Below are 27,129 nucleotides of genomic sequence, written 5' to 3' on the forward strand. Positions count from 1 at the left end.
CATTACGATGCACGCCGTTGCGGGGAGGCTCCCGATACATTTTGACCACCTGGGGTTCTTCAACGTGCACCCAATGCAAGATACACGACCGTTGTCACATTCCTACACTATCGAAATGCGGCCGGGATCAAACCCGCGACCTCAGTAGCCCAACGCAGTAGCCACTGGGCTAGATCAGCGGTAAGTAAAGGCGCTCGAATGTGGCGTAAGATTAAACGCAACGACCAGGTCCGGGGATAGCGCGATTATTCCATTAGAATGGCAATCCTCTTTACGCTTCGTCTGATGCCGAAGCAGTGCCCCACCCACGTTATCACTGGAATCAGCCGATCATGAACGGTGAACGAAAAGAACGGAGTAGAATGGAGCGAAAGGAATGCGTACCCAGTATATGAAATGTACAACACAGAATGGCACCCTGTTAACTTCAGATAGATGTATATGGAGGCCTATGGGAGACGGATTTATTCTTTAGGTTACACAGCAGAGAGTAGTGATGATGATTATGATCGGCTGTGGTGCTACGAAATGCTAAGCGCACTCGCTCGGCAATGCAGAGCTTCGCAGCCGCAGGAGGTACCAAACATCCTTTCGCTACTGTGCAACACATTACGGGAGTTCGGGTTTGCATAGGTTTAACAATAAAGTATACATATGCTATGATTTAATAATTAAGCAATGTTTCCAATTGAACTTGCTTGTTCTAAGTGCAACTGCCGAGTGCAAAAAATAAAGACAACTGAAAACTAAAGCCCGAGCAATGAAACAGTGCCTGCCGAGTGCTTTTCTCTCGCCTAGCTATCATTCATTGTGTCATTTCGACACTGACTTCCTTATAAGTTAAAATCCACTACGCAATACGAACAAATTTTCTACTGACCTTTCGACGTTATAGGATGGCAAAGAGTCAATAACTGCACTGCCAGGAATCCCGCCAACTACGCACACGGAGCAGGATGCAACGCTTTGCAGCTCAAATGGGCTGGCTCAGCATGGATTGCAGCTGCCAAGAAAAGTAACGCCTTGATACTGACATCAGTCAGCTGAGGCGTGCCGGGCTGTGCGTCATCACATGCCGTAGTGGCCACACTGATTACGATTTCTGAAGCAACCGTTATTTCCCACCTATTATTCCACATTTAGTGGCTAAGAGTGATAGCCGAAAGCGATGAAAGCCTCCTGTTTATGACTTTGCTCTTGTTGCATGTTAGCGATTTTCCAGGCCATTGCCGCAACAGCAACCTACGCACAAGGCGCTCACTTTCGAGCGCCCTCTTCGTGCAGGTATTTCTACGTCTTTTTCCACTGCTTTCGCTACATTTCCGACCTTTATCTTAGCGAGTGGTTTCCCCATTAAGGCTGAAACACACCGTTCCCGGCTACAGGCAGAATCAGGTTTCGTCTCTTTTACGAGCGCGCCGACAAGTGCCTCATCAGTCACGTGCTGCCACGTGACCATTCCTGCGCACGTGAGCAGGACGCGCGACAGGCCTCGCGTCAGGGCGTCAAGAATGCGCTTACACTCGCGCGTTTATTGCGACAAGCGCAGGCGCCGTACAGGCGAGAAGACAGCGTTCGTTCTTGAGGGAAGCCTCTCCTCGGAGACGCGCGCCGTAAAAAGTGAAGAGGAGAACAAAGAAGAGAAAGGAGCGTTGTAGCGCGCCTATCGCTTCTATTCCGGGAGTTCGGACGGCGCCCGGGCGACCACTGCGATCTTGCACATCGCAAGGGTAAAGTACGCGCGAACGAAACGATAAGCCGACGCCGCGTTTGACCCTGCGGCCGTCTGCCTGTCTGATGTCCCGCAGTTGCCGCCTTGCATGCATGCTCGCGAAACAAAAGAAAGCCCGCGAACAGACCGTAAAAGAGGCGGCGACACGAAAGCATCGACGCTGTTATCTGCGCTACCTCGGTTGTCAAACTCGTGGGCAAGCGTGCGTCCTCAGCAGCACGCGAACAGCGCGGGGACAAAGGCGGTCAAGTGACAACCACCCTGCACGCGATGCGCGTTGGAGCTCGACTCGTGGGGGAGAGTAAGGCGAAAGAGTTTTACGTCAGGGAGGGTATTTTCCAGGGCCGCGCGAGAGATTTCACGGGGAAGATAAAAAGGGAAATCCACCCTCCAGCCGATGCCGGGTCCCTAGGCTGCTTCGATGAAAAGCTAAAGCGTCCGTGCACGGGCTCGCGAACGCATCTAAACAGGGAGCACTGCCGTATACTTCCGTACAATCCGTCAGGTGAAGTTGCAGTTGGCGCTCACGTGTCGTCCCCGTGAGCTCTTGACACACGCGTTCAGGCAGGCGGGAACAGCAGCTGCCGCGGTCGCACTCTGCTCGCATCGAGGAGACTCAACTCGCCGCATAACAGCGTCCGGTGCGGGCTTCAATCCCGTCGCCTGCACCGATGGGCCGCCATTCATACACCGTAGCGAGCATTGCCAACGGACATGCCTCGCCACAGGTGAGTTAAACCGCCGATTGCAAGTGTTCGGCGCCTTTGCGCAGTTTTTTCGCTCACTCTCTACACAACGGCACCCCTAGATCTTCGACGATGGCCTATCGCGCTCACAGCGGGTAAAGCAGAGAAACGCTTCGCCGCACCTTGGCTTCAGGTGGAACGTACGATGACACAAGTTTGACACAATGATCATACGATAACAAAATCGTGCCTTCTGCTTTGCAAAATACACAGCGGTTGCTCAAAACACGATGATACGTCCCAAAACTTAAAATTGTGCAAGCCGCGCATACGTAAGCAGCACATGCACAACAATATATTCGGACTGTCATCCTGAAGCTCATAGGCATTTCCTTGGTATCCTTGGCAGGTTAGGGCTCATAGCTCAAGCCAGCTCCAAGGTGCTCAGGTACGCCGCAATATAGAGAACATTTCACGCTCCCCGGAAGTGTTACCTTCCTCTTGTCTTGAGTCTTAGAAGAGACATAGAAAATAGCCGCGCATTGTTCCACGGGAATTGAATAACTCCGGCAGCATTACGACAGATCGTCTGCAGCACAGACCCCCTCTTTGCGTCCAGGGTTGTTCGTTGCAGTCATGATAGTGGAATAGAAGATTCTAGTCGGGAACAAAGAATAAACCTATGAATAATTTGAAGCGACGGCTCCAAGCCACCTAGGAAGGGAAATATGGAAATGAATAAACATGGCTTCATAGTAAGGCGTTCTGTGAAAACTGGGCCCGAAGTCTGTGTCCTTCTGCGGACGAGATCCGGCTTGATTACGTGCGCCATAGAAACGCTGAACTTACTGCGGCGACTATAGGACTCACAAGTACTTAGTAAAACTACGGTAGAACTTGCATATATTTGCGTTCCATAACGGTAAACTGAAACCAAAAGCTTAACCTTGTGAGAGGTTAAGCTTTGGTCAATAGCTTATTGGTCCTATAGCAACATGGACCCGACAGGTCATGTGACACGTAGAAAGCTAAGTAGTGTGCATAAAACGCAACACGTCACGTTGGCGTGCAGCAGGAGGAGGGGGGGCGCACTTGTTATGCTCGACTGCGACATTGCCGGGGACCTACAGTATGTATACCTTCGTGAGACCTTTTGTATGGGCACAATAACGTATGTTGCCTTCACTCATTTTCAAATAAACTCTGAAGCAATTATGTAAGTATTCGTATCGAGTGTAAAGTCGCATGTAATCGTATTGATATTTGCGCCGTCAACTTTAGGAACCATGAATAATTTTAGATAGAATCTAGTGCTCTCACAGACGTCGTAAAACAATTGTGAAGTCCGCTTGGAGTACGCCGACTTGACATGAAAATCGAGAACCTAGCAGCAGCATGGCTACCTAGTAGCTAAAGTTTGAATTCGTATCTGCGTTTAGGCAAATAATAGTGTTTTTTACGTTAAAGAACACAGGGAAAAGGTTACTTTCTCCAAGCTGGTGGTGGTGTGCATGGTGGTGTGCATTCAGCATCTAACTATGGTATTCTAAAAAAAACGGGCTTCTCCATGTTGTAGCATACCAGTCGGTAATAAGATACGACTTGAAAAGCGCTTGTGCCCCGGAGTTGCCTTTAGACGCGAGGAAGATATAGAATAACAAGACGTGCATTTGGGCCTGCTTACTTGTTCGGTCCTTCGATATAGGGTCGTCATAGCTTACAAAATCGAGGAGTACGATGGTAAGGTGACGTCACCAGGCTAAAATTTCAAGCAAGGTCCATGAATTAGATTTCAAGGTTGAACAAAATTGAATATGAGGACTGCCACACGTACAAATTATTGTGATTTCATATACATCCTTCCGCATTCTGAGGTAGGCCAAGTTTGGGGCATGCCTATTTAGGCGAGTTAAGAAACTCGATGCTAAAACACGTATTAATATGCTCTACGCACGAATACATGCTACAAAACACACTAATGGCGTAGAGAGCAGTAGTTCTATACGCCGAACGATCTAGATCTCGGCAGAAGCCAACGTCTTGTGCAAGAAATAAATGGGCCCCACATTTAGCGAACTTTTACGCGATGTGTGCCTCGAGTGTCATATGCATGATTTCTGAGTATTTAATGCTCTTTGGCCTCGTTGGAGTCACGCTACAAACTTATATGACTCAACAGTTCAGATTGCGATGTTTCACCGCCAAGGCTCGCGCTGAGTCAGGCATAGCGAGTTTCGTCACCGCGTTACGATCGCTCTCTTTATGAGCGTTACAGTATTTCAACATCGCTGCTCAGAGCATATGTTCAGTTTTAGCATCCAGCAAAGGCATGCAGCCAACTAAATGACACCACACTTGTCGCGTAAACCTTAGCAAGCACATGCCTAGTTTTCATGGGGCTCTATGACAGACAAATAATTCAGAACATGAAATAACTAAATTCTGAGTCTTCTACGTGCCGAAACCACGATATGATAATGAGACATGCCGTAGTAAGGAGCTCCGCAATAATTTTTTGCAACCTCGGGTTCTTTAACGTGCATGTAAATTTAAACATGAAATGTTTAAACATTCAATCTGAAATATAGGGGGGGGGGGGGGGGGGCTGTCTATTGCTTTGGAAGTGGCAAAGGGAGGTGTCCATTTATACCTCAGGCAGAGAACAGGGCCGACTTAACAGTGGCGCCAGTCTGCCGTGAAATGACCCCAGAAGCCAGTTTAGAGGAGGAGAACTCACGGCTTAATTGACAAGGATTGAAAGCAAACTCTCCCGTAAAATATACAAAGTCTTAATATTAAAGTTACCATTGACGAATACCGTACTCTTACACTTAGCAAAACAGACGTTTGATTTCTTTGTTGAAAGCATTTATTGCTTGCTAGTAGAAAAGAAATAGTTTGAGAGTCTATTCCCCGAATAATGAGAATTTCAATTTGTTTCAGTTTTAATGGTAGCTTGTATAGTACGAATGTCCCAGCGGCCTGCCGTCCTGCTAGTAAATTCGAAGTAACGGGCTCTTATTCGCTCCTAAGCAAGCAACTTCTTTCAACAGTTTGCGGAACAAAAGTGTCCTGTAATCCAGCTGCTGGCTATAAACCTCAATCTAGAAAAAAAGCAACAACTCGGGTTTTATACCTCCGCGCCTAAATAGCTTACGTATAGCTGTAGGATTTCCAATGCTCAGAAGCACACACACACTGCACTATTTACAGAAAACTCGGCAATTCAAACAAATGTGGCTTGCGAACTTACGTACAATGGCTAATCAGTCGAACGACCTTGCCTTGATACGCACAGCAGTGTCCTGATAACTACCGGCTCGCCAAAAGGGAGTATCGACAAAACAAAGGACATGGACGTTCCGTGGTCAACAATGACGTGAAGGACCTCTTGCTCCCGGTTTCAATTCCATCGCGCAACATTGCAGACGCTACGCCAACGAAGGTCGAAAAGCTGTTGATGGGCACGAGCCATTCCATGCATGAGCGATGGGACTCGTTATTAGACAGTTTTAGCAGAGCGCCACTTAGGCTCCGCTCCACTCATATTTCACGCTCTGAGACATTAGACAGTTTTAGCAGAGCGCCGCTTACGCTCCGCTCCGCTCAGATTTCACGCTCTGAGACACTGCAGGGAACTGCGTAGATTTCGCATTTGATTAGCGCGTCTTGCCGATACGCGAGCCGCGCGCTATCGTCTCGGCTGCAAAACGACGAAGAGGCCAAGTAGAAACGCTGACAAGCTCCGCTCAGTTTGCTTTCTAGCGGAGCGAGAGGTGCGATCTTCGTTCCGCTGCCGGTATGATCGTTGTGCGCAAGCGCATTAGCGTTCCCGCTAAGCGGTTGTGTGGCATTTCCTGCATATGCCGGTCTGAGCGGAGTGGACAGCAAGCGCTCAGCTAAAACACTCTATTGCCTGCTTTTCTATCGAGAATAATAAAGCACTCCCTTTCACTGGGAGACTACAAGCCTAGCTTTGCCGTATCGTAATTACGTACGTAATTTCATTACGCTATCACGTGTCTAAGTTTTGGCAACTCATGGCAAATAAACTTGAATCATAAAATGCACAAACGAATCCAAACTGCGGTGAGTCTCAGTATCACTAACGGTAAACTTTCGACACTGCATACCTCCAGTTGAAATGTAAAATCATAGTTGAACAGAGATCATTTCTCGGGAATTATTTGAAATATCTCATTGCACGTATTCCTGAACAACGAACAGTTGCACTTGTTAATGTGCTATCATTTAGCAACGGCCAGAGACGCATGCAAGCATGCAAGCATGCAAAGAAGAAAAATGTAAAAATGTCAGAAACAGAAGATATCAGTGCCATGTAAGTCACCAAATACTAAAGGCCAATGTTTTATCAGGTGGGGAGGAGCCAGCTTGTAACAGTGAACGTTGCACCGTTTTAACGATTAGCAGCGTTTCTGGGTGCACCCAAGCATATAACGACCGTCTACGTTGGAATATTCTTTCGGTTCTTATCGTAGGCGTCTTACCCCTGCGTTGCGTTGCGTTGCGCTGGTACTTATCACTCTAGGAACGTTCTCAAAAATATTGCGGAAACAATGTAATGCCCGGATCTCCTGGTTAGTTTCGATGCGTCGTGCCCAAAGCGGCGCCCCGTGTCGACACGGCGGCAGATGGCAATAATTCCTTGCCTCACCAACATAAGTTTTCCAAGCTGTACAACGGAAAATTTCCTTTGAAAACATGGTGCCAGCTTCAATTGAATACCTGCGGTATTCGGTCGTCGAACCTCTGATGATCGAACACAGTAGTTCATCAGTAGTTTGTTTGTTGTTGTTGAACAGTTTGGATAATATTAGCTGGCACACACACCCGATCAGTTTATCACCGTCAATGATGCGGTGCTGGTGTTTTCTCACGGGGAGGATATCAAAGCGTGCTTTCAGAGATGGCCAACAACCGAATTACTCTATCCATCAGTGGCCGACGACCTTATCTCTCTTTCATTTCACGGATAATTTTTAAAGGCACTTTGTCGTTAAATTCGCGCCATGGCTATGGCTCGACGGTAAAAGTTGTTGCACGTGGTCATGGCAAAGCGTAAAATGTTGACAAATGGTTTAATCGAAAGCACACTTCAAGACAAGTAAAACGAGAAGCATTCACTCCAACAGCAAAGATTTTCTTTTTTGGAGCGTTAGCTACACTGGCCTAGCCAAGCCCGTTTCGCGCGGCACATCAAGAGCCGTGCTGTGCATGCGCAAGGATCAGTGATGTCACACGGCTTGCGCACCGGAGCCACCGGAGCAGGCACCTCTCGCGCACTCCGCCGCCGCCGCGCGCGACTCACCGCCGCCGGTCTGCGCATTCCAGAGGAGTGACGTCGTAGCCGTGGTAGACGCACTGGCGCCGGCGCGCGCTCGCTGTGCAGTCGCCGTCTGACACTGCGCTGGAGCCACTGCGCTTCTGACTGGCGTTTGTGTGTGTCATTGGAGCAGCAGTAAGCATGACAATCAAGCTAATCCTTGACAATCTAGACAACCAGGAAAGCTAAGAATAATCAGCTGAACCTTTGCTAACGCTACGTATGTCCTGGCATAGCCGAGCTAAGCCACTGCAACATTTTTTGTAGCGTTAGCTACACTGGCCTAGCCAAGCCCGTTTCGCACGGCACATCAAGAGCCGTGCTGCGCATGCGCAAGGATCAGTTATGTCACACGGCTTGCGCGCCGGAGCCACCGGAGCCGGCACCTCTCGCGCACTCTGCCGCCGCCGGTCTGCGCATTCCAGAGGAGTGACGTCGTAGCCGTGGTAGACGCACTGGCGCCGGCGCGCGCTCGCTGCGCAGTCGCCGTCTGACACTGCGCTGGAGCCGCTGCGCTTCTGACTGGCGTTTGCCAGTGTGGTATAGCCATGGAGAAGGAGAGCGCAAATGCTGCTCAACAGCGCAGAAGAACGGAGAAGCTTGACTCATCGGATCCCGAAGTAGTTGCCTGGCAATTAGCGGTTGAGCGTAGGAAACAACCAGGAAAGCTAAGAATAATCAGCTGAACCTTTGCTAACGCTACGTATATCCTGGCATAGCCGAGCTAAGCCACTGCAACTTTTTTTTTTTCAACTAAGTGCTAGAGCTCATACGATGCACTCGACAGTGCACGAGGCGAGTCATCCAGCACTCAGGCGACATACATACATACCTAAAATAGAAGTGAACAAAAGGGTAAAAAAATATGCAGAATCTCCCCTGGGAGTTGTGTAAGTATGCGTAAGCGTTGTGCCACTTGCTCATCTCCACGCAGCCCGATGTCGTTGTCAATGTTATGAAACTTGGTCCGACTATAAACGACAGCGCTGTGGCGACCCGAACTGCTGCGGACGGCGGCGTAAGGTGATTGACGACGCAAGCGAACTACTGCAGGTGCCGGCACCAGATGCGCTAATGACGTTCCGATCATTATAAGCTGTTCTCACACGTTAGCGTCTTATCCATCAGCGTCGAACCGTTATCAACCGTGACCAGTCGTACTCCCGCGCCGGCAGCGTATGGCGCGGCCGCGCGGGCGTTATCTTGAAAGCGATCTGCGATGGGGACAGAGTGCACCTAGTGCTGATAGCTTCGTGTGCGCTGTGTTCTAGCCGCTTAGTTGCCGTTAAAGCGAGAGGCAGCACGAAAGTGAATTCACTCGCTGCTGCGGGCTCTATCGTGAAAGTGATCGTCTTACGGTACGTGCGGACGCTTTTTCTCGTTGTGTAAGCCTAGAGATGCTTACGCATTTAATAGGAATCGAAAGAACCCGCCATTGTTGCTCAGTGGCTATAGTGTTGGGCTGCTGAGCACGAGGTCACGGGATCGAATCCCGGCCACGGCGGCCGCATTTCGATGGGGGCGAAATGCGAAAACAACCGTGTACTTAGATTTAGGGGCACGTTAAAGAACCCCAGGTGGTCCAAATTTCCGGAGTGCCTCCTAATCAGATCGTCGTTTTGACACGTAAAACCCCATTATTTAATTTTTTAAGGAATCGAAAGACAGATTTTGGATACGGAACTAAGAAAATGCCATGTTTCACTAGAGTGGACGGTTCACGTACTTTTGCAAGTTTATTGTGCAACGCGAAAGGGGAAGGGCAGGGAAGTGACACAGGTTATTCTGCCCTAATGGCACCTCACACGCATTGCTGCCACTGGTTTACAATTCGGTGAAATGTATAGTATTCGTTCCTTCTCCTAAAGGTAACGTTTTCTTTAGGTGTGTGCTAAAGTTCGATTGAAGTTCGGACATGTGTTTCATTGAAGTGCGCCATGCCAGTATCCGAGGCGGGGATGTAGTCCATCTTCTGTGCAAAATGAAAATTAATTTATGGGGTCTTACATGCCAGAACTATGACCCGATTATGAAGCATGCCGCAGTGGGGGACTCGGAAATCATTTGGACCACCTGGGGTTCTTTAGCGTGCAACTAATTCAAAGTACACGGGTGCTTTCGCTTTTTCGCCCCCTAGAAATGTGGCCGCCGTGGCCGGCATTTGATCCCCGCGACGGCGTGCTTAAAGCCACGTTGAACATGTAATAATTTGATGCATCCACGAAACGATAAGCTATGTCTTTGTACACGTCATACAGCTACGGCTACCGTTGATACTTTCATTTTTCACCCCCGATTTCCTATCCTCCTTGAGGAATCATAAAGCGCCTCTGTATCGTAGCAGGTGGTGTCAAGTAGCAATAGTTTTCATGGTTGCGTCTATGTGCTCAGCGTCGAACATATGCTTTCCACATTTTTCAAGAGCGTCCATTTGCTTGCTTATTGGAAGGTGGCTTTCATACGTCTTCAGCTTTGCAACGAAAGCGCAGTGTCAAATGTAGGGCTATAAAAAATATTTTATATATATTCTCTATTTAAACACGTCTCAACATAGTGTGGCATATTACTAAAGTGTTAAAATAAAAAAATTCTGAAAGTGTGGCCGCAAACCAAGCACCTACAGTTCTGATTGCATGTTTAGTCGTTGGCGCTAAGGCATTGTCCTGAATGAAAGGGAATGAATGAAATTGTGCCATGTCATTTCTTGTGGTGTGCTTCTTTTTCCATATCTGTCGCATAATAGCATACGGTGACAATCGATCATTTCTGCACGTAGTTATCAACAACTATCCTGTCTTAGTTTGAAAATAAGGACGCAATTACCTTGACTATTCTCTGCATCCGAAGTTTCTTGGAACGAGGAACATCGTTGCTCATAGATAGCTTAGATTTATTTTTAGTCTCCGTATTATATTGCCAAAAAGAAATCAAGGTGTCATCCAATGTGACGAATCATGACGATAGAGTGTCAAATTCTTTCCGATAATGTCTAAATTGACTTGGCAAACAATGACGCGCTCACGCCTTTAGTCCGCGTAGAGCTGCTTCCGTGCACATCACGCTGAAGGCTAACAATTGTCCAATAATATTTAAAATTTTGAGCGCAAAGTGACAAGCCAGGGAGTCGGTCTGTTCTGCTTCTGTCGATCTGCTCTGTTCAATCTGTTCTGTTGATATGTTCTGCGACCTGTACCTAAAGCAAACAAAAATACGACAACGTGAATAAAACATGGCTGGGAATTCTACCTGAAAGTGGTGTGAGTTGTATATGTTGTTCAGGATTGTAATGATCCTACTTTGAATCGTTGGTGGCTAGGACGCCAAATAACGACAAGACATTCATTCAAAAAGTGGACCTTGGCTCAAAAAAACAAAATGACGAGATAACCATGCGACCTGTACATCAGACGATTCACCCTCCAGCCTGTCCGCGGCAACTTGCTGCAGCCGCACACCGTCTATCGCCCTCCTTAATTAGCGACAACGGTCCCTTGATTCTTGCAACGCGCTCCCTTTTTATCTTACCGAAATATTCAGCGCCATCTGTCAACAGCTACATAAAAATAGAGCTGGTGTTGTCTGAGACGGCGCTGTAAAGCTTTTGGAATCATACAAGATAGGCACTATTTCTCTAGTTTAAGAAGTGAACAAAGCTAACGATTTATCTGCACCGCCATCGTCCCGGTAGCGCCTCATTTTCTCGGCTATGATCGAACGCGCAAAGTGCACCCGTTTCTTGTAATCACATGTGGAATGCCATCATGAGATATCCAGTATGTCATCCTTTGTCTTACTCTACATTTCGTTGTCTAAATTGTTTATACTAGTGTCATCCAATGGCAAAGCGCTAACACGGACATTTGTTTCATGGTTTGTTTGTGCTTTCTCGTAGCTTCAGGCAGAGACGGGGACAGGAAGCATGAAGTCCTCGTGCTGTTTCTGGGGGGAAAAGAGGTGTGACTCATAATAAATTACAAGAGACACAATGTTAAATACCGGACGTGGTTGTTAAGCTTGCACTCTTGCTTAACAATGCAATCACAATTCTCGAAATGCATCACTAATGAACCTGACACCGCCGCGATACAGCCAGCTTACGCCACTAAAGCTTTTTTTGGTTGTTTTCCTAGCTGCGCTTTTCCTCCATAGCTGTCCTGGCTGTCACGTCTCTCTTTTCTCATGTGTCCACGTGCGTTGCCTGTGGTGACATTTGCCACCTGTCAAGCTTGTATCTCTGACCATTTGACACTCTGCGTACTCATCGTGTTGTTGAGCCATCGGGCAGTCTGACAGTTCAGAGGAAGGATGTACCTGCTGGACAACTGGCGCTGCGCTAACACTCAGCCTCTTCCGTCATTCCGTGATCGCGTGATGTCTTCTTTTTTTTCGGTACTTGCTCTTGCGTCAGGGCTTCTGAACACATTGTATTCCGCAAGTCGTGCTCTCTCGGCATTCCGTGCATACTAGGCATTTAATAACCGGCCTTTTGAATGCATCGAGTATCTCACTTCAAGGCGTTCTTTAACGACGACAGGGTCCTATATGGGTGTTAAAGCGACGAAAAAAAAGGCTATCAAAAAAGGCTGTGACGAAAAAAGGCTATCAACGCTAACTCGTGGTCTTTGCCCCATCTTGGTGCCGTACACAAGCATAGAGTTTCTCAATGTCTAGCTGTCACAGCTGTCCCCAATTCATCTTCGGCGCGAAGTCGATCGACGGGGTAGACAAGCTGGTTGGTCGTTCCTTACTCAAGCGAACACAGTGAAGAGAGTCAGAGTCGGGAGTAAACAAAAAACAAGATATTTATCGGCTGATAAATATACACAAATTAATAAAATAACATACACTAGGCAAACTAACCCAACTGAACTTAATATAACACAATGATGAAGACAAATAAATACGAGCAATTAACAGTAGATATAAAAATGAAACAGTGCGAGGATCAAATACACAAGAATACACTAAACAGTATTTCACTAAAGCAAAGTTCAATAGAAGTCAAAGTTCAAAAGAAAACAAATGGTGCCATACGCTTGGCCGGGCAGCAGCAGCAAGTCCGTGAAGTCGATGCACAAAGCTTTCCCGAAGAGTGCTGGCGGTCCGATCTTGTCGAGGTGGATGCGATTTGCTGAGCTGGGTTTCCCGGGAGTCTAGATCTGACGACTTCCCCCAAGCAGGTTCAGCTAACTTGAGGTGATCTACCGTGAGCTTCGTTGCAGACGCTGGTTGGACGCCTCGTACGTCAACAAGTTCCTAGGAGTTCCGACGTGGCCACGCGGCCCAGGCGATACTGGACGGCACTAGCCCCCCGACGGCTTCTCAGCAGCGCATATATATAGAAACTTTATTTGGCTGGAAAATATTTTAAGTATAGAGGTGGTCGGAGCCCCTCAGTCCAGGGCCCCACTGGCCTCTGCCGCCTGCCTGACCTGGCTAATTAAGGACTTTTGTCCTGCCAAGTCGGAACGGGCGAGCTGTGCCTCCCACTGCTCCATTGAGATATTATTAGTGGGCCTATGAGGGTGCTTACTACACTGCCAGGTCACATGTATTAGTGTAGGTATGCCACCGCACCAAGGGCACGTGGCCCTATAGCGGGTGGGATACGTGGCATTTAGCAGTTTTAGATGGGGGAATACCCCGGTCTGTATTTTGCATCAATCGGCGGCCTCTTCTCCCCGCTAAGTTCTGGGTGAGGCGGCGGGTATTTTCTGCGGACTCCGCGCTGATGAGCAAGGATGTCTTTTACATTTAAATTGATGGGATTTTGTGAGGGATAGTGTGAGGGGTTGGGGTTCGAAGAGGACGCCATCGCTCGGTTAGTAGACGCTCGAGCTAAAGCGTTAGCCTGTTCGTTCCCCTGTACCCCCGCATGTCCCGGGCACCAGAGTAGGCGATGGCGGTGGTTGAACGAGTTGGGGATTATCACGAGGCTAGCCGCAGTCACGTGCCCCAACATGCAACATGTCTCCCGGGAGTCAGTGACCACGACCGAGTCCCTTTCCGAACGCTCCGCGTGAGCAAGCGCGATCGCCACTGCTAACATTTCGGCCGAGGTGGGGGAGCCCGCCGTGGTCCACGCGGTAATTTGCTGCTGGCTGATCGCGTTCACGACTGCCAGGGCGTACCTCCTTTGGTAGCGCTGCCCGGTAGCCTCTGCATACGCAGCTGCGTCCGTGTAGTACGTATTGTACCTAGCGTTATTGGAGTACATCGATTGAATATGTTGTGCGCGTGCTTTGCGCCTTTCCTTGTTGTACTCGGGATGCATATTCTTAGGAATTGGAGCTACTGTAATTTTGGATCTCACCGAAGGAGGGAGAGGTACGGCCTCTTCGGTGAGATAAATCGGGTATGCTGGGATATTAAGTCGTGCCAATATTGCCCTACCAGTTTTTGTGAAGCTGAGGCGCTCCCTCTGTCGCATCAGAGTGGCCTGCCTCAGTTCGTCGAAAGTATTGTGTACTCCCAAAGCTAGCATGCGCTCCGTGGAGGTAGATTTAGGCAGGCCCAGAGCCGCGCATAGGTTCAGCTTCTAGACTAATCAGCAGGGCCCAAAACCTGCGCTTAAATAGCCTCTCCTTTCCCTAGTTCCCTATGTAGGGAAACTGTCGGTATGCAGAGTTCTCCTAATTCACGGCTCCTAGCTCCCAAAAGTCTTGGCCGCGCCCTTTTCACCATGGACAAAAACGGCCGATTCTCCTCTCTCCCAAGGTCAAGGGCCAAGGTCGAGCCCGGCATACCACGCGGACGTACACGCACACTTCTGGGTCCGTAATCGGCGTGTCTCCTCTCGAATCGAGATGCTTCCCCGTGAGGCCACGACGCTTTTGACGCGCGTAATTCGGCGTGTCGCTAATCGAAATTATACGCCGCATAGTGAAGACCCCACGTTTTGACGCCCGTAATTCGTGTCGCTAATCAGCGTCAAAACCATTTGAAAACTCTCGAAAATAAGTCGCTCCGTGACAGTCGCTAATCGAAATTATACGCCGCATAGTGAGTGCACCACTATTTTGGCGGCCGTTAATTGGCGTCAAGAACCAATCGAACTCTCGAAAAGATGCCGCTCCGTGACACTAGCTTAGACCCCTCCGATAATCTATTAGAAGTTGAAACTTTCAAAACGCATACTTTCTTTGTACATTAACATAATCGCTCTACCTCTCAAGAGGCTACAGTCGTGTAGGCGTAATTATGCAGTAGCCGTCGGGCTTTTGTGAGTCGTTGGGTTCAGCTACCGTGTGTCGTTCGCAAAATTATTCTGCCCCCTGTAAAATATACTTCCAATTGATGCAGTTTGAATTGTCTTACGAGATGCATTCATCATACCGAAGGTATGATGCATAATTACGCCATTTCTTAAGCCCCACATAGTGAACTCTAAACATGCATTGCATGACTGATGCAAGTGCGACTCACAGCTCAAGGAGCGGCACTTAAAGCCAGAGTAACTTTATGTGCCGTATGTTAAGAGCGCAAACACGCTTTAGGTTTACTTCGTGAGCACTTGTCAGCGCTAGCGAGTGTTACGAAACACGTACAGCGACACGGGCATGCTTTGGTGTACGTGTTTCCTCGCGGTATTCAGCGCCTTGAAGTGAGTTTGCTATGCGTGACCAAAATGCGCCATGGTTACTTAGTGGCTTTGGTGTTGGACTGCTAAGCACACGGTCATGGGATCGAATCCCTGCACCGGCTGGCCACATTTCGATGGTTGCGAAGCGCGAAAACACCCGCGTACTTGGATTTAGGTGCACGTTAAAGCACCCCAGGAGGGCTAAATTATTCCGGAGTCCCCCACTACGGCGTGCTTCATAATCACATCGTGGCTCTGGCACGTAAAACCCCATATTTTGATTAATTAATGCGTGACCAACTAGCTGAATTCAAGATACTGTTAGGTACACTTCGTATTTTTAGGCCACGAAGTCTGGGCGCCGTCAGGTTTATTCGCGCTCGCAGCTGGGGCGTATGCGTAGCAAACTGCAGCGATTTCCGTTCTTCGAGTGGAGAGCTGTGCCGACGTAGTCAAGAACGACTTGTTTAATGTAGCCAAACAGCTACCTTGCAAAGAAGCCGATGATCTGCCACCTACGACGCGCAGCGCAAACCGGCGCATCACGAGAAAGGCCTTCACAGCACTTTTTTCTGCCAGTGTCAGCACAGCTTCTTACGCGAAATGCTGGCACGATCATACGGGCGAAGTTTGCTAGCTGCGGCAACGTTTGCATCGCCTCCTTCCTTTTTCTTTTTCCTTTTTTCGGGGCAAAGATGCATGCGACCACGGTGAATCGTTGTCTCGACACTAGGCATGATGGGTCGTCGGGTAAGTAGCACGTCTCCAACTTGTAGCATTCTTATTAGTTCGTGTGCTGCCATTCAAGTCGATTTCTCCGTGAAGTTGATGTTTCCGCAAGTTTCCTGCTATTTCACCCGATCCGTCTGGCACTCGTACACTCGTATCTTTGTTTTCCGGGGACAGAATGCCGCTCAGTAGTGCACTGCCTCATAATCTTGGGTCTCCGTAATTGTCATCCCGCAGACAGAACGAATCTTCATCCACGTCCTATCAATACATTTACACCCTATTATCACACGGCCTGGAACACATCAGCCTAATTGCCTTCTGAATCTCCTAAAACCTCCCCGGCTTTTTTTTTCTTTTGTCCGGTGTGGTCGTTGTTTTCTCAACATATCTATATTTGCCTCGTCATCCACATTTCAGCCGCTCGGGCCATCAATTCTACACAGCCAAAAGGTCTAAACTAGTGAGCTTCCGGAAGTTGCAAAACCTACGCACCTTAGCAAGACGCTACGAAAATCACCCATGCTAATTTAGGTAAAACTTGAAAAAACATAAAGCTGCCTTCTGCCCCACTCTCCCTCTCCACAACCCCGAGTGTTTTTTTTTTTTTTTTTTTTGACGCATTCAGACAGGACTCATCTAAATTCCAACGCCTAGTAATGGAGGATATCTCCACGCCTCCCTGTTCTGTTGGTGTTATTCTACAGTATTCGGGGCTAAAATATGTAGCCCGACAATGGCAATAACTTGCCCACTTAAGAAATTGTGCAATGTGTATTGCTGGTGTTCCATTCTCATTTATTTTACCTTAGGACTGCCAACTACAAACTCCCTATAGACAAATGGGCAGTCCACATAGTCGACGTCGCTGGAAAGTAAAAACGAAGCGTGTGGAAGCTGGCGCCGCATTGGTGACTACTCATGTTTACAAGCCACTCAATCAGTCTTTCATTTTTTTTCCGCCTTCCATCAGCAGGATGTTAATGTGTTGCAATAGTTGCTCATTATGAACATCGTGTGGTCAGAAACGGTCCTGCAGGCTCTACTACTGTATTTGTTTATGGGTGGAATGTTGCAGGCTAAAGTACCCTAGCTGGGGGGGTAGTGAATATTTCGGAGAGCCCCCTGCACCATACAAATGTGGCTCTGTAATTTCAAGCCTTATCTACTATTTGAAAAGCGCCAGCAACCCTTTTGATAACACCGACGTACCACGCGACCACCGAGTAGCTTTGGCTATAGTACGGTAACGTCAATTGATAGAGGTTCATTGGAGGTTGCTCGGTGCTGAGATGCAAAGCCACTTTTCACATGCTTACAATGGAGTACCAAGTAACAATGTGACATGCTGCGTGCTTGGATTATATCTTCTTCGAAAACTCACACTAATCTCTACAGCGTTCGAAGAAATGCTGGCATCAGCGATATATGGCAGGGTGAAGCAAATTATCCGTCACCCAGCTTCGTCTGTTTACCCCTTTCTATATGATTCGTCGTCTCGTTACTCGTAGTTCAGCTACTTCACGGCAAACCACCCGTGGGGCAAAGCACTGGCTGGATAGGGCAAGATAGGCACAAGCGAGAGCAGTTGCTACACATATACTAATACAAATAGGCCAGTGAAGCCTGTGAAAGCTGATGAAATAAGTCTTTGAAGCTGATGAAAACGCGAGTTTTCTAAGAAACTCGCATTTTTTATAAAACCGTCCACCTGCGCGCCCAATTATATCATAACGCATCTGGGATGTGAGTCATCTGACTTCAACTTTGGGAGAGGGCAAGATAGTTTACAAGGTACCAGCTCGCATAACAAACAAAAAGTGTCGCGTCATTAACCGCGCGCCACTTTTCGTGTGCTTTTGCAGGCTGCGTTCTGGCTTTGAAAAAAAAACTATTATGCAAGACGTCTAGAGCACCAGAAAAACGGATCGCCGATTTTTCATGATGGCCTACAATTTTCTGCTTAACAATTTTCTCTGATTTTAATGTTTGTAAATTTCATTATGCTACGTGATTTATTGACGTGTGAACGTCAAGGAACGGTGACAAACGACGGGCGAACGTCAAGAAGCGGCGGGGTGACCAGCAGCCGAAATCCAGGGAAGCACAAGCTCGGGGCGCGTGGTTACCACCAATACTGTGACTTGCTTGCTGACTGCTTCGTCGTCGTCTTGTCTTCTTCATTACATTGGCCCCCGGGGAATAGCGTAGCCATCCTGGCGACTTAAGGCGTTGACAGTATAGAGGGGTCGTAATAGGGCTTGAGGCGACTCACGTGAACGATTTATCGACCACGACGACGTAAGTCTTGGGACGGTGTCAAAGGCTCAACGTCATAATTGACTGGACATGTCCGAGCGAGGATGCGGTAGGAACCATGATATCGGGCCAGTAATTTAGACGAAAGGCCAGGCATACTTGGAGGAATCCAAAGCCAAACTAGGGCACCGGTCGCGAAAGTAGTGAGAGGTCGGTCGGTGTTGTGCCTGGGCTTCTGGTGACCTTGGTCCTCGGTTGTCCAAGCATGGGCCAATTGTTGAAAATATTCGGCATACCTGGCAAAATCAGAAATTGCAGTGTACTCAGATGAGTCGGGAGTGTAGGGAAGCATATAGTGTCCAGCGTGCATGATGGCTCACGTCCGTACAAGAGAAAGAACGGCGAGAATCCGGTGGTCGCGTGCGTAGCAGTGTTGTACGCATATGTGACGAATGGAAGGACGGTGTCCCAATTGATCTTGTCCGACGCCGTGTACATCGTCAGCATATCCCCTTGAGTGCGATTAAATCGCTCAGTTAGGCCATTAGTTTGCGGATGATATGCACTTGTCATGCGATGAACGATGTTACACTGAACGAGCAAGGCTTGAATAACACCAGACAGGAAAACACGTCCCCTGTCGGTCAAAAGTTCATGGGGAGCACCGTGGCGCAGTACGAAGTTGCGTAAGATGAAAAACGCAACGTCTCTTGCTGTGGCTGTAGGCAAAGCTGCAGTCTCGGCGTAACGCGTGAGGTGGTCCACGCCGACAATTATCCAACTATTCCCAGAGGGGGTCGAGGGAAGCGGGCCGTATAAGTCGATACCGACGCGGTAGAATGGACGGGCCGGGCAAGGGAGAGGCTGAAGTGTACCGGCCGGGCGTTGCGGCGGAGTCTTGCGCCGCTGACAGGCAGTGCAAGCACGTATGTACTTGCACACAAATGCACACATCCCGCGCCAGAAGAATCGCTGCTGCAGGCGATCGTAAGTCTGTGGCTTGCTGTGGCTGCTTGCTGTGGCTTGCTTGCTGACTGCTTCGTCGTCATCTTGTCTTCTTCATTACAATTAGTTAATAATGAGTAATTGTGTAATTAGGCTAAATACAAAAAATAGTCTGACTTGCACCAAGCGGCGGCAATCAACATTACCTTTGTACTGTCCAGCTGCGTGCAACTCACATATTTTTACATTTTCGCGCAAGTTACGCGTGACACCATGTATAGCTGCTGTATAAATGGTTGCTTCGGAATAAATGATTACCAAAAAAATTTCACAAGTTGGAAAAACAAAACAGAGAAAGGGCTGCTGAAGGAGTTTTGTGCCGTTATCACATGTTTAAGGACTCGTAAGGAAAATGCTACTGGTTCTAGCGTCAAAGATGGAACAACTATATAACTAGACTTCCAAATGTACTAAATGACAGACTACAACCAAAAATCAGAGGTTGTCATGTAGGCAGACGTCCGTCGTGAGATCGAAATAAAAATGTTTCATTCCCCATTTTGTCACTGCATTGCTTCGAAATCTTTTGTCGTTGTTTCACTTCTGATAATTGCCGGTTCTTCGTGCCGCAGACAGAGAACGGTAACCACACTTTAAAAGTCGGTTGTTGCAAAGCGTTTGGTTAGTTTCGATATTCTAGAATACCGAATAGTTCATTTTCAAATATTCGATTCGTACTATAGAAACTTCGAATATTCATCCACTCCTAATTATTAGTAGTAGAGGAGTAGTACTAGTAGCAGTAAGTAGTAGAACAAATTACAGAGCGGCGAGGCGTATAACCGATGGCGACAACCAAAATGTCACGCATACAATTTTCTCACCATGCTTTTATTTAGTGACTACGATGCAGAAAAAATGCGTAATTTAAGCAGCAAACCTCCAGCATTCTCCCCGTTCTCTCTCATGTGCCTCCTGTTCACGTCCGCATTTCAAAACACGTCTTTTTACTTGTCCTCGACATCCGTCTGACAAGGGATTAGGCACCAGACGTCCACATGGCAGTCGGCAGGAACAGAAATCCGGCTCTCATATCCGACGTTATCGCTGAGTCTGCTGACGGCGGTGTCGAAATTCAGTTTACATGTTCACGTTCACCGCAGCTTCCATGACCGCAGCTGGTCTCATTCTTTCATTGCGTGCGTAACACCTGCATTGAAATATAACGCATCTGGTAAGTGTCCATCGCTACGCTCTGGTAAAATGACAAGTTCCTCATGTGGTCTTTTTCGTCAACCTTCAAAAAGGACACATTGCTCCTGTAATATAGCTACATTACAACTGAGCCACGGAATTTTCGACCATGGCTTTGCAACAGCAATAACGTAGTAGACGTCCTGCGTAAGGCTTGGCATCAGCCGAGTGCATCCCGCATTGCTTTCTTCTAAAGCTCGTTTCACATTGTGCGATTTTGTCTGCGAATTCGCGCGTGCGAATTCGCAGCGGCGGAAAATAGGCCGCCGGACCCTTCGTGCGTGCGTTTTTTCGATGTTAGGCGTGCTGAACTTCTCTGCGAAAAACGCACATGCGGTGGTAGCCACTGTAGCGGTGGAAACAGACGACCAATAGTAAGCGGATCGCTCATACGTCATCGCCAGTCAGAATGCTTAACGAGTATGCGAAAAAACGCAGCTGCCGTAGATCCATGTGAAACGGGATTGCGAATTTCGTGTCTGCGGAAATCGCAGCTGCGAAAAACGGACTGCAAGATCGCACCATGTGAAACGGGTTTTACTTTGTCGGAGCGTGTGACGCATATGGATGGGCACACAACTGCAATGTTTATGAAGGCGCGACTCGCTAACCAGTGGCGAAGGTGCCACAAACCTGTAATAAATGTATGTGTGGAAACCTTGTTTTCGCATACACCGAATATCCTGGAAAGAGAGACTTAGACCAGCGATTCATGGGAACCTAATTGTCGTTTTATGAAAAGCGTCTAGGCTGATAAATAGTCACAGTAAAAAGCTTTACCATTTAAACGGTAATTACTATTGAAGTGACACATAGCTGCGTATCACAGGTCCCACAAGCTTATCTATTCTTCTCGGAAGCGCCTGGTCTCCACTCTGCGTCCCCACGAAACGCGATACTATGCCTTATTCAGGCAGGAGTTATAAGGCCACTTCGTAGGGGAGGGAGGGGGGCGTAATCACAAGTTTCGAAGACGCTTCCAATTGACAGGCAGCACAAGGCGTTCCATCTTCTCTGCCTGTACACTTCATCACGCTAGCGTTGTGACAGCAAGCGTTCGAGGTCATCGGGTGAGATCTGTTCGTGTTTGCCGTTGCGTGCGTGGCACTTAGCTTCCTAATTTATTCAGTAAGGAATTACCTACTGCAATTTACACGGCCGATAAAACTACGAACCATACTTCATGTAGTTCTCTAATCCTTTCCTATCCTTACTGATGCTTCGCCTTTCGGATGAAGCTGGGACATTCTTTTATACGCGCCCTCCAGAGCTGCACCAGGGCCGCTCTTGAATGCCGGGCGAGGGAAGGAAACCCAAGACTGTCAGCTCCCACAGCGTACATACCGTGTTCAAAGCTCCAAAGGCACTGAAATACGCGGTGCGGTTCGTAGCATCTCGCTCTGACCTTTAGTATTCCACTGCCGAAGAATACACTTAGTCACAAGCGTCACGAAACTTAGTCATTATGTCACCCTGAATATGTTCTAACAAACAAAACCATTTATCAACTTCGACAGAGATTAGAATCAGCAAACATTTTTCATGTCATGGTTCGTTTCGGCTAATACATTATATGAAAGGGCGATCAAAGACCTGAAGCTGGCGAATATGGAAATAAACAAGCATTTATGAAGTTTCAACGTGGTGCCGACTTTTGAACATTCTTCTCTTCTTCTTTCTGGGGTTTTACGTGCCAAAACCAGTTCTGATTATGAGGCACGCCGTAGTGGAGCGCTCCGGATTAATTTTGACCACCTGGGGTTCTTTAACGTGCACTACAACGCAAGCACACGGGCGTTTTTGCATTTCGCCTCCATCGAAATGCGGCCGCCGCGGCCGGGATTCGATCCCGCTACCTCGTGCTCAGCAGCGCAACGCCTTAGCTGACTGAGCCACCCCGGCGGGTAAACTTTTGAACAAGTCACCGAGCTGAGAAGTTCACCTTGAGATGAAGATGTGCTCTTGCTCATCATTTAGCCTTTCGTATAATGCTCATCAAACTAAGTTTAGCATCTGAAACGGCCTATCATTTGTAGCTATGAGCAGTGTCATAAATACAAACTCAAATACGCTTTGTGTATGTCATTGCAACACATTCGCGCAATGTTATTCATCTGTTAGCCTTTGTAAATAATATAATAAAGCAGTTTCTTTTGTTCAATTGGGTTGCCACGGGGCATAACGTCACAATGGAGTTAAATGTAAGCATGCACAAGAGGCAGTTGATACAAGCTCACATCGTCTGTCAGCACGGGATTTTAACAACAGCCACCGATCTCTTCACAGATGCTTAGATCGACAACATTATGTCTGCAAGGCTGCTCAGCCACTGACATGTTAACTTTTTGGTTCACTCACCTCGACAACAGGATAAGTGATGCTATCGAATTTTCAAAGCAGTGAGGCCGGGGCTTCGCATGAGGCATGAGATCCGCGACTCGCTTTTGTGTCAGTTTTGTGCTGAGTTCGAAGCAGAAGCGGATGTTTTCCCACTGAGAACGGGCACTGAACTCCCAGTGAACAAAATTCCATCACGGATGTACAAAGAAAAAGGTCGGTATACTAGCCTATAGCTAGGTTTGCTCCACTCATGTCACCGCAAGTCTTCTGTTTGCGGCAGAGCAATATTTTTCATATGCCCTGAGGCTCAAAGACTCTGATATCGAGCATATTTTAATATTGCATGGCATATATGTAAGCTTCAAAACGGTGTCATCTCCCCAGATGTATATGCCTGCATTCGACCGAAGCACACAGCATGCATATTTTAAGCGGGACAGGCGCGGAGGCTATACAAAGGCATGAATGTGTTGTCATCCTCGTAAGTGGATAGTGCATAAAGAAACGGGAAAGAAGAGAAACCCAGTATTAGGCGGAGTTGAAATCAAAATACGTGCCGTACTGCACTGCATTTATCGCGGGCCACTGGAACACTGTTGTTTATTATGTGACGGCAACTTAAAAATGTAAGTAATCTTGCCTAAGTCTTTTACAGCGCGCCAAGAGCCTTGAGTGCATCTGTGTACCGGCCACACTCCGCGCGCTTTCCCCTTCGTTAGAGCAGCTCGTCTGCGATACGCTATTCCTGAGTTCTATAGGTCGTAAAACATTGCTGTTTGATCCATTCATTGATTGAAGTTGACTTTTAAAACGATGCCTGGACCATGGCAGGCATCGTCATGCAGGGCTCTGGATGAATTTCGACCACGCGTGGTTCTTTACCGTGGTCCTAGATGTTACACCCGTGAACGTTTTCGCACTCTGTCTCTATTGCGATGTCCACCTCGGCGTGGAATCTTAACATCTGCTTGTTGCTTTGCGGCAGAAAGTAAGAGCAATCTCGCCACCGTATTTCGTCGATCTTGAACAGCACAGCTCAACGCTCGGCCTGCCACTGATGGGCCCGGGCTCCCTGTATTAAACTATGACAAAAGTAGACTGGCTCTCTCCTTCAATTGGGCCGTTGTAGAATGAACACTCACTTAGGGCGCATGATAGGTTTCATGGTAGGCTTGACATGATAGGATGACCATTACGTCGCCACTAACGCAGTTGTCATGCGCGACAGATAGCTGCGACTCGACAAGTGTGCGCACAATCCACAAGAGCCCAAAATGAACGCTCACCTCGCAGTCATTGTCACTATCGGTTGTTATTAAGCTATAGAATTATCTCAAATGCGATCTGGTTTCATCTTTTCCCGATGAAAATCATGTTAGGCCCTAAGAAAACTCTTACGTCATTTGCTCTTAATACAAATTCTACCCTTGGTAACTGTTAACGGTGGGCCAGATAATTTCGTTTTATATGCGCTGTGTGAGAGTGCTAGCAGGGTCCCTCAATACTTTCATGAAATGTATTGAAGGACCCTTGGCACTAGTTAGGAATCTGGACCTAGATTCATTAAGTCTTTCGCTGGAAGTGCTCTGTGCCATTGGTCGTCTACCTTCGTTAGTGATAACTCCAGCTCCTGAATTGGCTAAAATTTTCTCTTACGAACAATTCAAGTGTAATACAGCTTTGTGAATACGGACGGCAGTCGTTATCAAGCTCATATATAATGCATAGTGTACCTATTTTGTGATTTCAATCTTTCTCTAATTGACTGGGCCACGTTACCTTCGTATTGTCACGTGTCAGCAAATGTTAATAACATTAGACTTCTACCTATTCCATGCATTTTTCACACAATTCAGTCAATCTAATCCTTAGGATTAAATTTTTAGAAGAGCTTCACAAACTGTCGGAAACAATGTAGCCTACTTAGATGGATTTAGTGACAATCGACACTGATCCAACTAAGCATTATTTTTCTGTAAATTTTCTATAAATCATCGAAAATTGCACGATCCGTTTCATTTCTAACATTTATACTTATCCCTCAAGCGTAGCTCGAAAAAACTCTACTTTCTATTGCAACCGTTTAGTATTCGCCGCGACATCACCCTTTTACCATTATTCCGTCGCTTAATTTCTAGAGCTGGTCTATCAATATAAAGTCTGAGAGAAGCTTCCTACACATCGCAATGGCTTCGAAACCAGTTCAGCTACACCGGAAGTCGCACTACCGGTGTTTTAAATTTTTCAGCTGTTCCTCGTGCTATTCGTTTCTGGAACGCTCTTCCGGATAAAATAGCTTTCCTGTTCAACCACGACACTTTACTGTCCACTGGTTCAACATTCTGTCGTCTCAGCCGTCTGTTTTTCTTGCGCCTAGAATTTTCCGTCCATTTCGCACTATTAATGAGCCTCTTCATCGATTTTGTCATATTTAGTCCTTGCGTATGCTATGTATACATTTTTTAAAGAAATGCTGTGCAGGCTCAAACTAAATTCATTGTCTGTGAGCTTATTCGTATATGGCAGACATTTCAATTGTTGTCTCTCTTTGCTTTCTTTTATTTTTTCCTTCTTTTTTCCACCTTCCTCTGTAGTAATTTACCGAATGACATGGCTATGTCGCGTTTGTACGCCTGCATTGAGTACAATGATCTTTGTGCAATATTTAGGAGTGTCTGCGTCGTTTGTCGTGTTTTAGATTAATTGTACTTTTTTGTAGTGAGTGTTTTCATTTTGCGTGCTATTGCGTTGCGCAGATAATGCCCTCCTGTTAGGTAGACGATGTAAACTAAGAGCTTTTTAATAAAGCTTTTCTGTGTTGATTTACCAGTACTACCCACCTTGCTCAATGCTGTCCTGCGGGCCTTCATATAAAAATTAGTATGAAAGCCTGCATGTGAATGCATATGAATATGAAAAGGTATTCATAAATAGGTCTTGACTCAAAGTAAAGCACCACTGGGCACACTGCGCAAGTATGGGCAAGTCTTTCAAATCGGTTTCACGCTGTGACACTGAAGCTTGTCAGTGATCTGCCTGCAGTGAGCGCACGATGCGTGATGCGGTATACTTCGCGTTCGTCTTTGACGCTTTCGACACCGCAGAATGCGGCGTCTTACACCTCAGCGGCCAAATAATTGGCTAATGCTCTTCTGCACGCTCCCTTTGATAGCGCTCGTAAACATCAAGCGCAGTGCATTTTGTTCATTTAACGGTACCTTTATGGTTTCATTTCAACTAAAAAGACGTAATTTCATATTTGCTGACTTTACCTAGCGATTTGGCCTGTTAAGGTCTTTTTTCACTATGACAGCAAGGTCATAATGCGTCGTACTTTGTACTGAATGGCGACGACCTGTCATCACGGTGGACTGCAGGCTCCGCTGACACGTGGACCCTAAGTAATTTATTTTGTGAATGTTCCCCATTTGGAACTGGGGGACTAACCATACAAGCACTCGAAGACACGAATTACTGCTCAGGTATTTTGACGCGCAGCCTTCATTTATAAATAAGGGAGGTAAACCAGCCTGTATTGGCAGTGTAAGGGAGGCCTCTGCCCGGGTAGAGCCTTAGCATAACAGGCTACTCATGGACTAACTCGCACCTTGACCAAGATGTCAAACTTATGTACAATGAACCAAGTGCACTATAATGTCCCCTCATCGCCAAGAAATCCCTAGTGTTCCCATCCACTCCTCTCTCCGGCCCCCCACTTGAAATAACCGCATTTTGAATCAATCTTTATTTATTTTTTATTACGGGCAATGCAGTTCCCTTGTGAAGCTGGGTCCAAGATCCCGCACACGAGAAGTAATATTATTCGTTTGAGCTCAACAAACGACGATGATTTCTTTATTTTCCTTTGTCCATTTAGCTTGGTTTTAAGTGAATGTCATGTTACAGAACTAAGAGGATTCTGAGCTAATAACTGGTTACCACACTAACGCCGATTTCGACATGTGCTCCGACATTGTACTAGACTTGTTCTAGGGATATGTTTAGCAAGATATGTTTGACATGCTCTTTGACCCTACCTCCCACATCAATTTGCGATGTTCACGATGCAATTTCTAAGGCGACAGATCACAGCTAAGACCTAATGCACGAACCCACTGAGCGCTCCCGAATTAAACATTACCGCGTGTAAAAGTTCGCAGAAACTGGAACGAAAGCAGTGACCACTACTTCACCCAAAGGTTATTTCTCCATGATATCATCGTAAGGTGGTTACCTTACGATGATATCTTGGTTTTCA

The 27,129-nt window shown here is 47.2% G+C and overlaps 1 protein-coding gene across 1 annotated transcript in view; it reads left to right on the forward strand.

Annotated features, from left to right (window-relative positions):
- Positions 1 to 1,846: 1,846 nt before the first annotated feature.
- LOC119441595 (uncharacterized) overlaps positions 1,847 to 27,129 on the forward strand; it is a 29,247-nt gene continuing 3,964 nt past the window's right edge. Inside the window, exon 1 of the mRNA XM_037706204.2 lies at positions 1,847 to 2,460. Coding sequence (XP_037562132.1) covers positions 2,404 to 2,460 — 57 coding nt within the window. The 5' untranslated portion in view covers positions 1,847 to 2,403. The remainder of the gene's footprint in view (positions 2,461 to 27,129) is intronic.

The sequence above is a fragment of the Dermacentor silvarum genome, chromosome 2 (assembly GCF_013339745.2).
Source record: "Dermacentor silvarum isolate Dsil-2018 chromosome 2, BIME_Dsil_1.4, whole genome shotgun sequence".
Lineage (NCBI taxonomy): Eukaryota > Metazoa > Arthropoda > Arachnida > Ixodida > Ixodidae > Dermacentor > Dermacentor silvarum.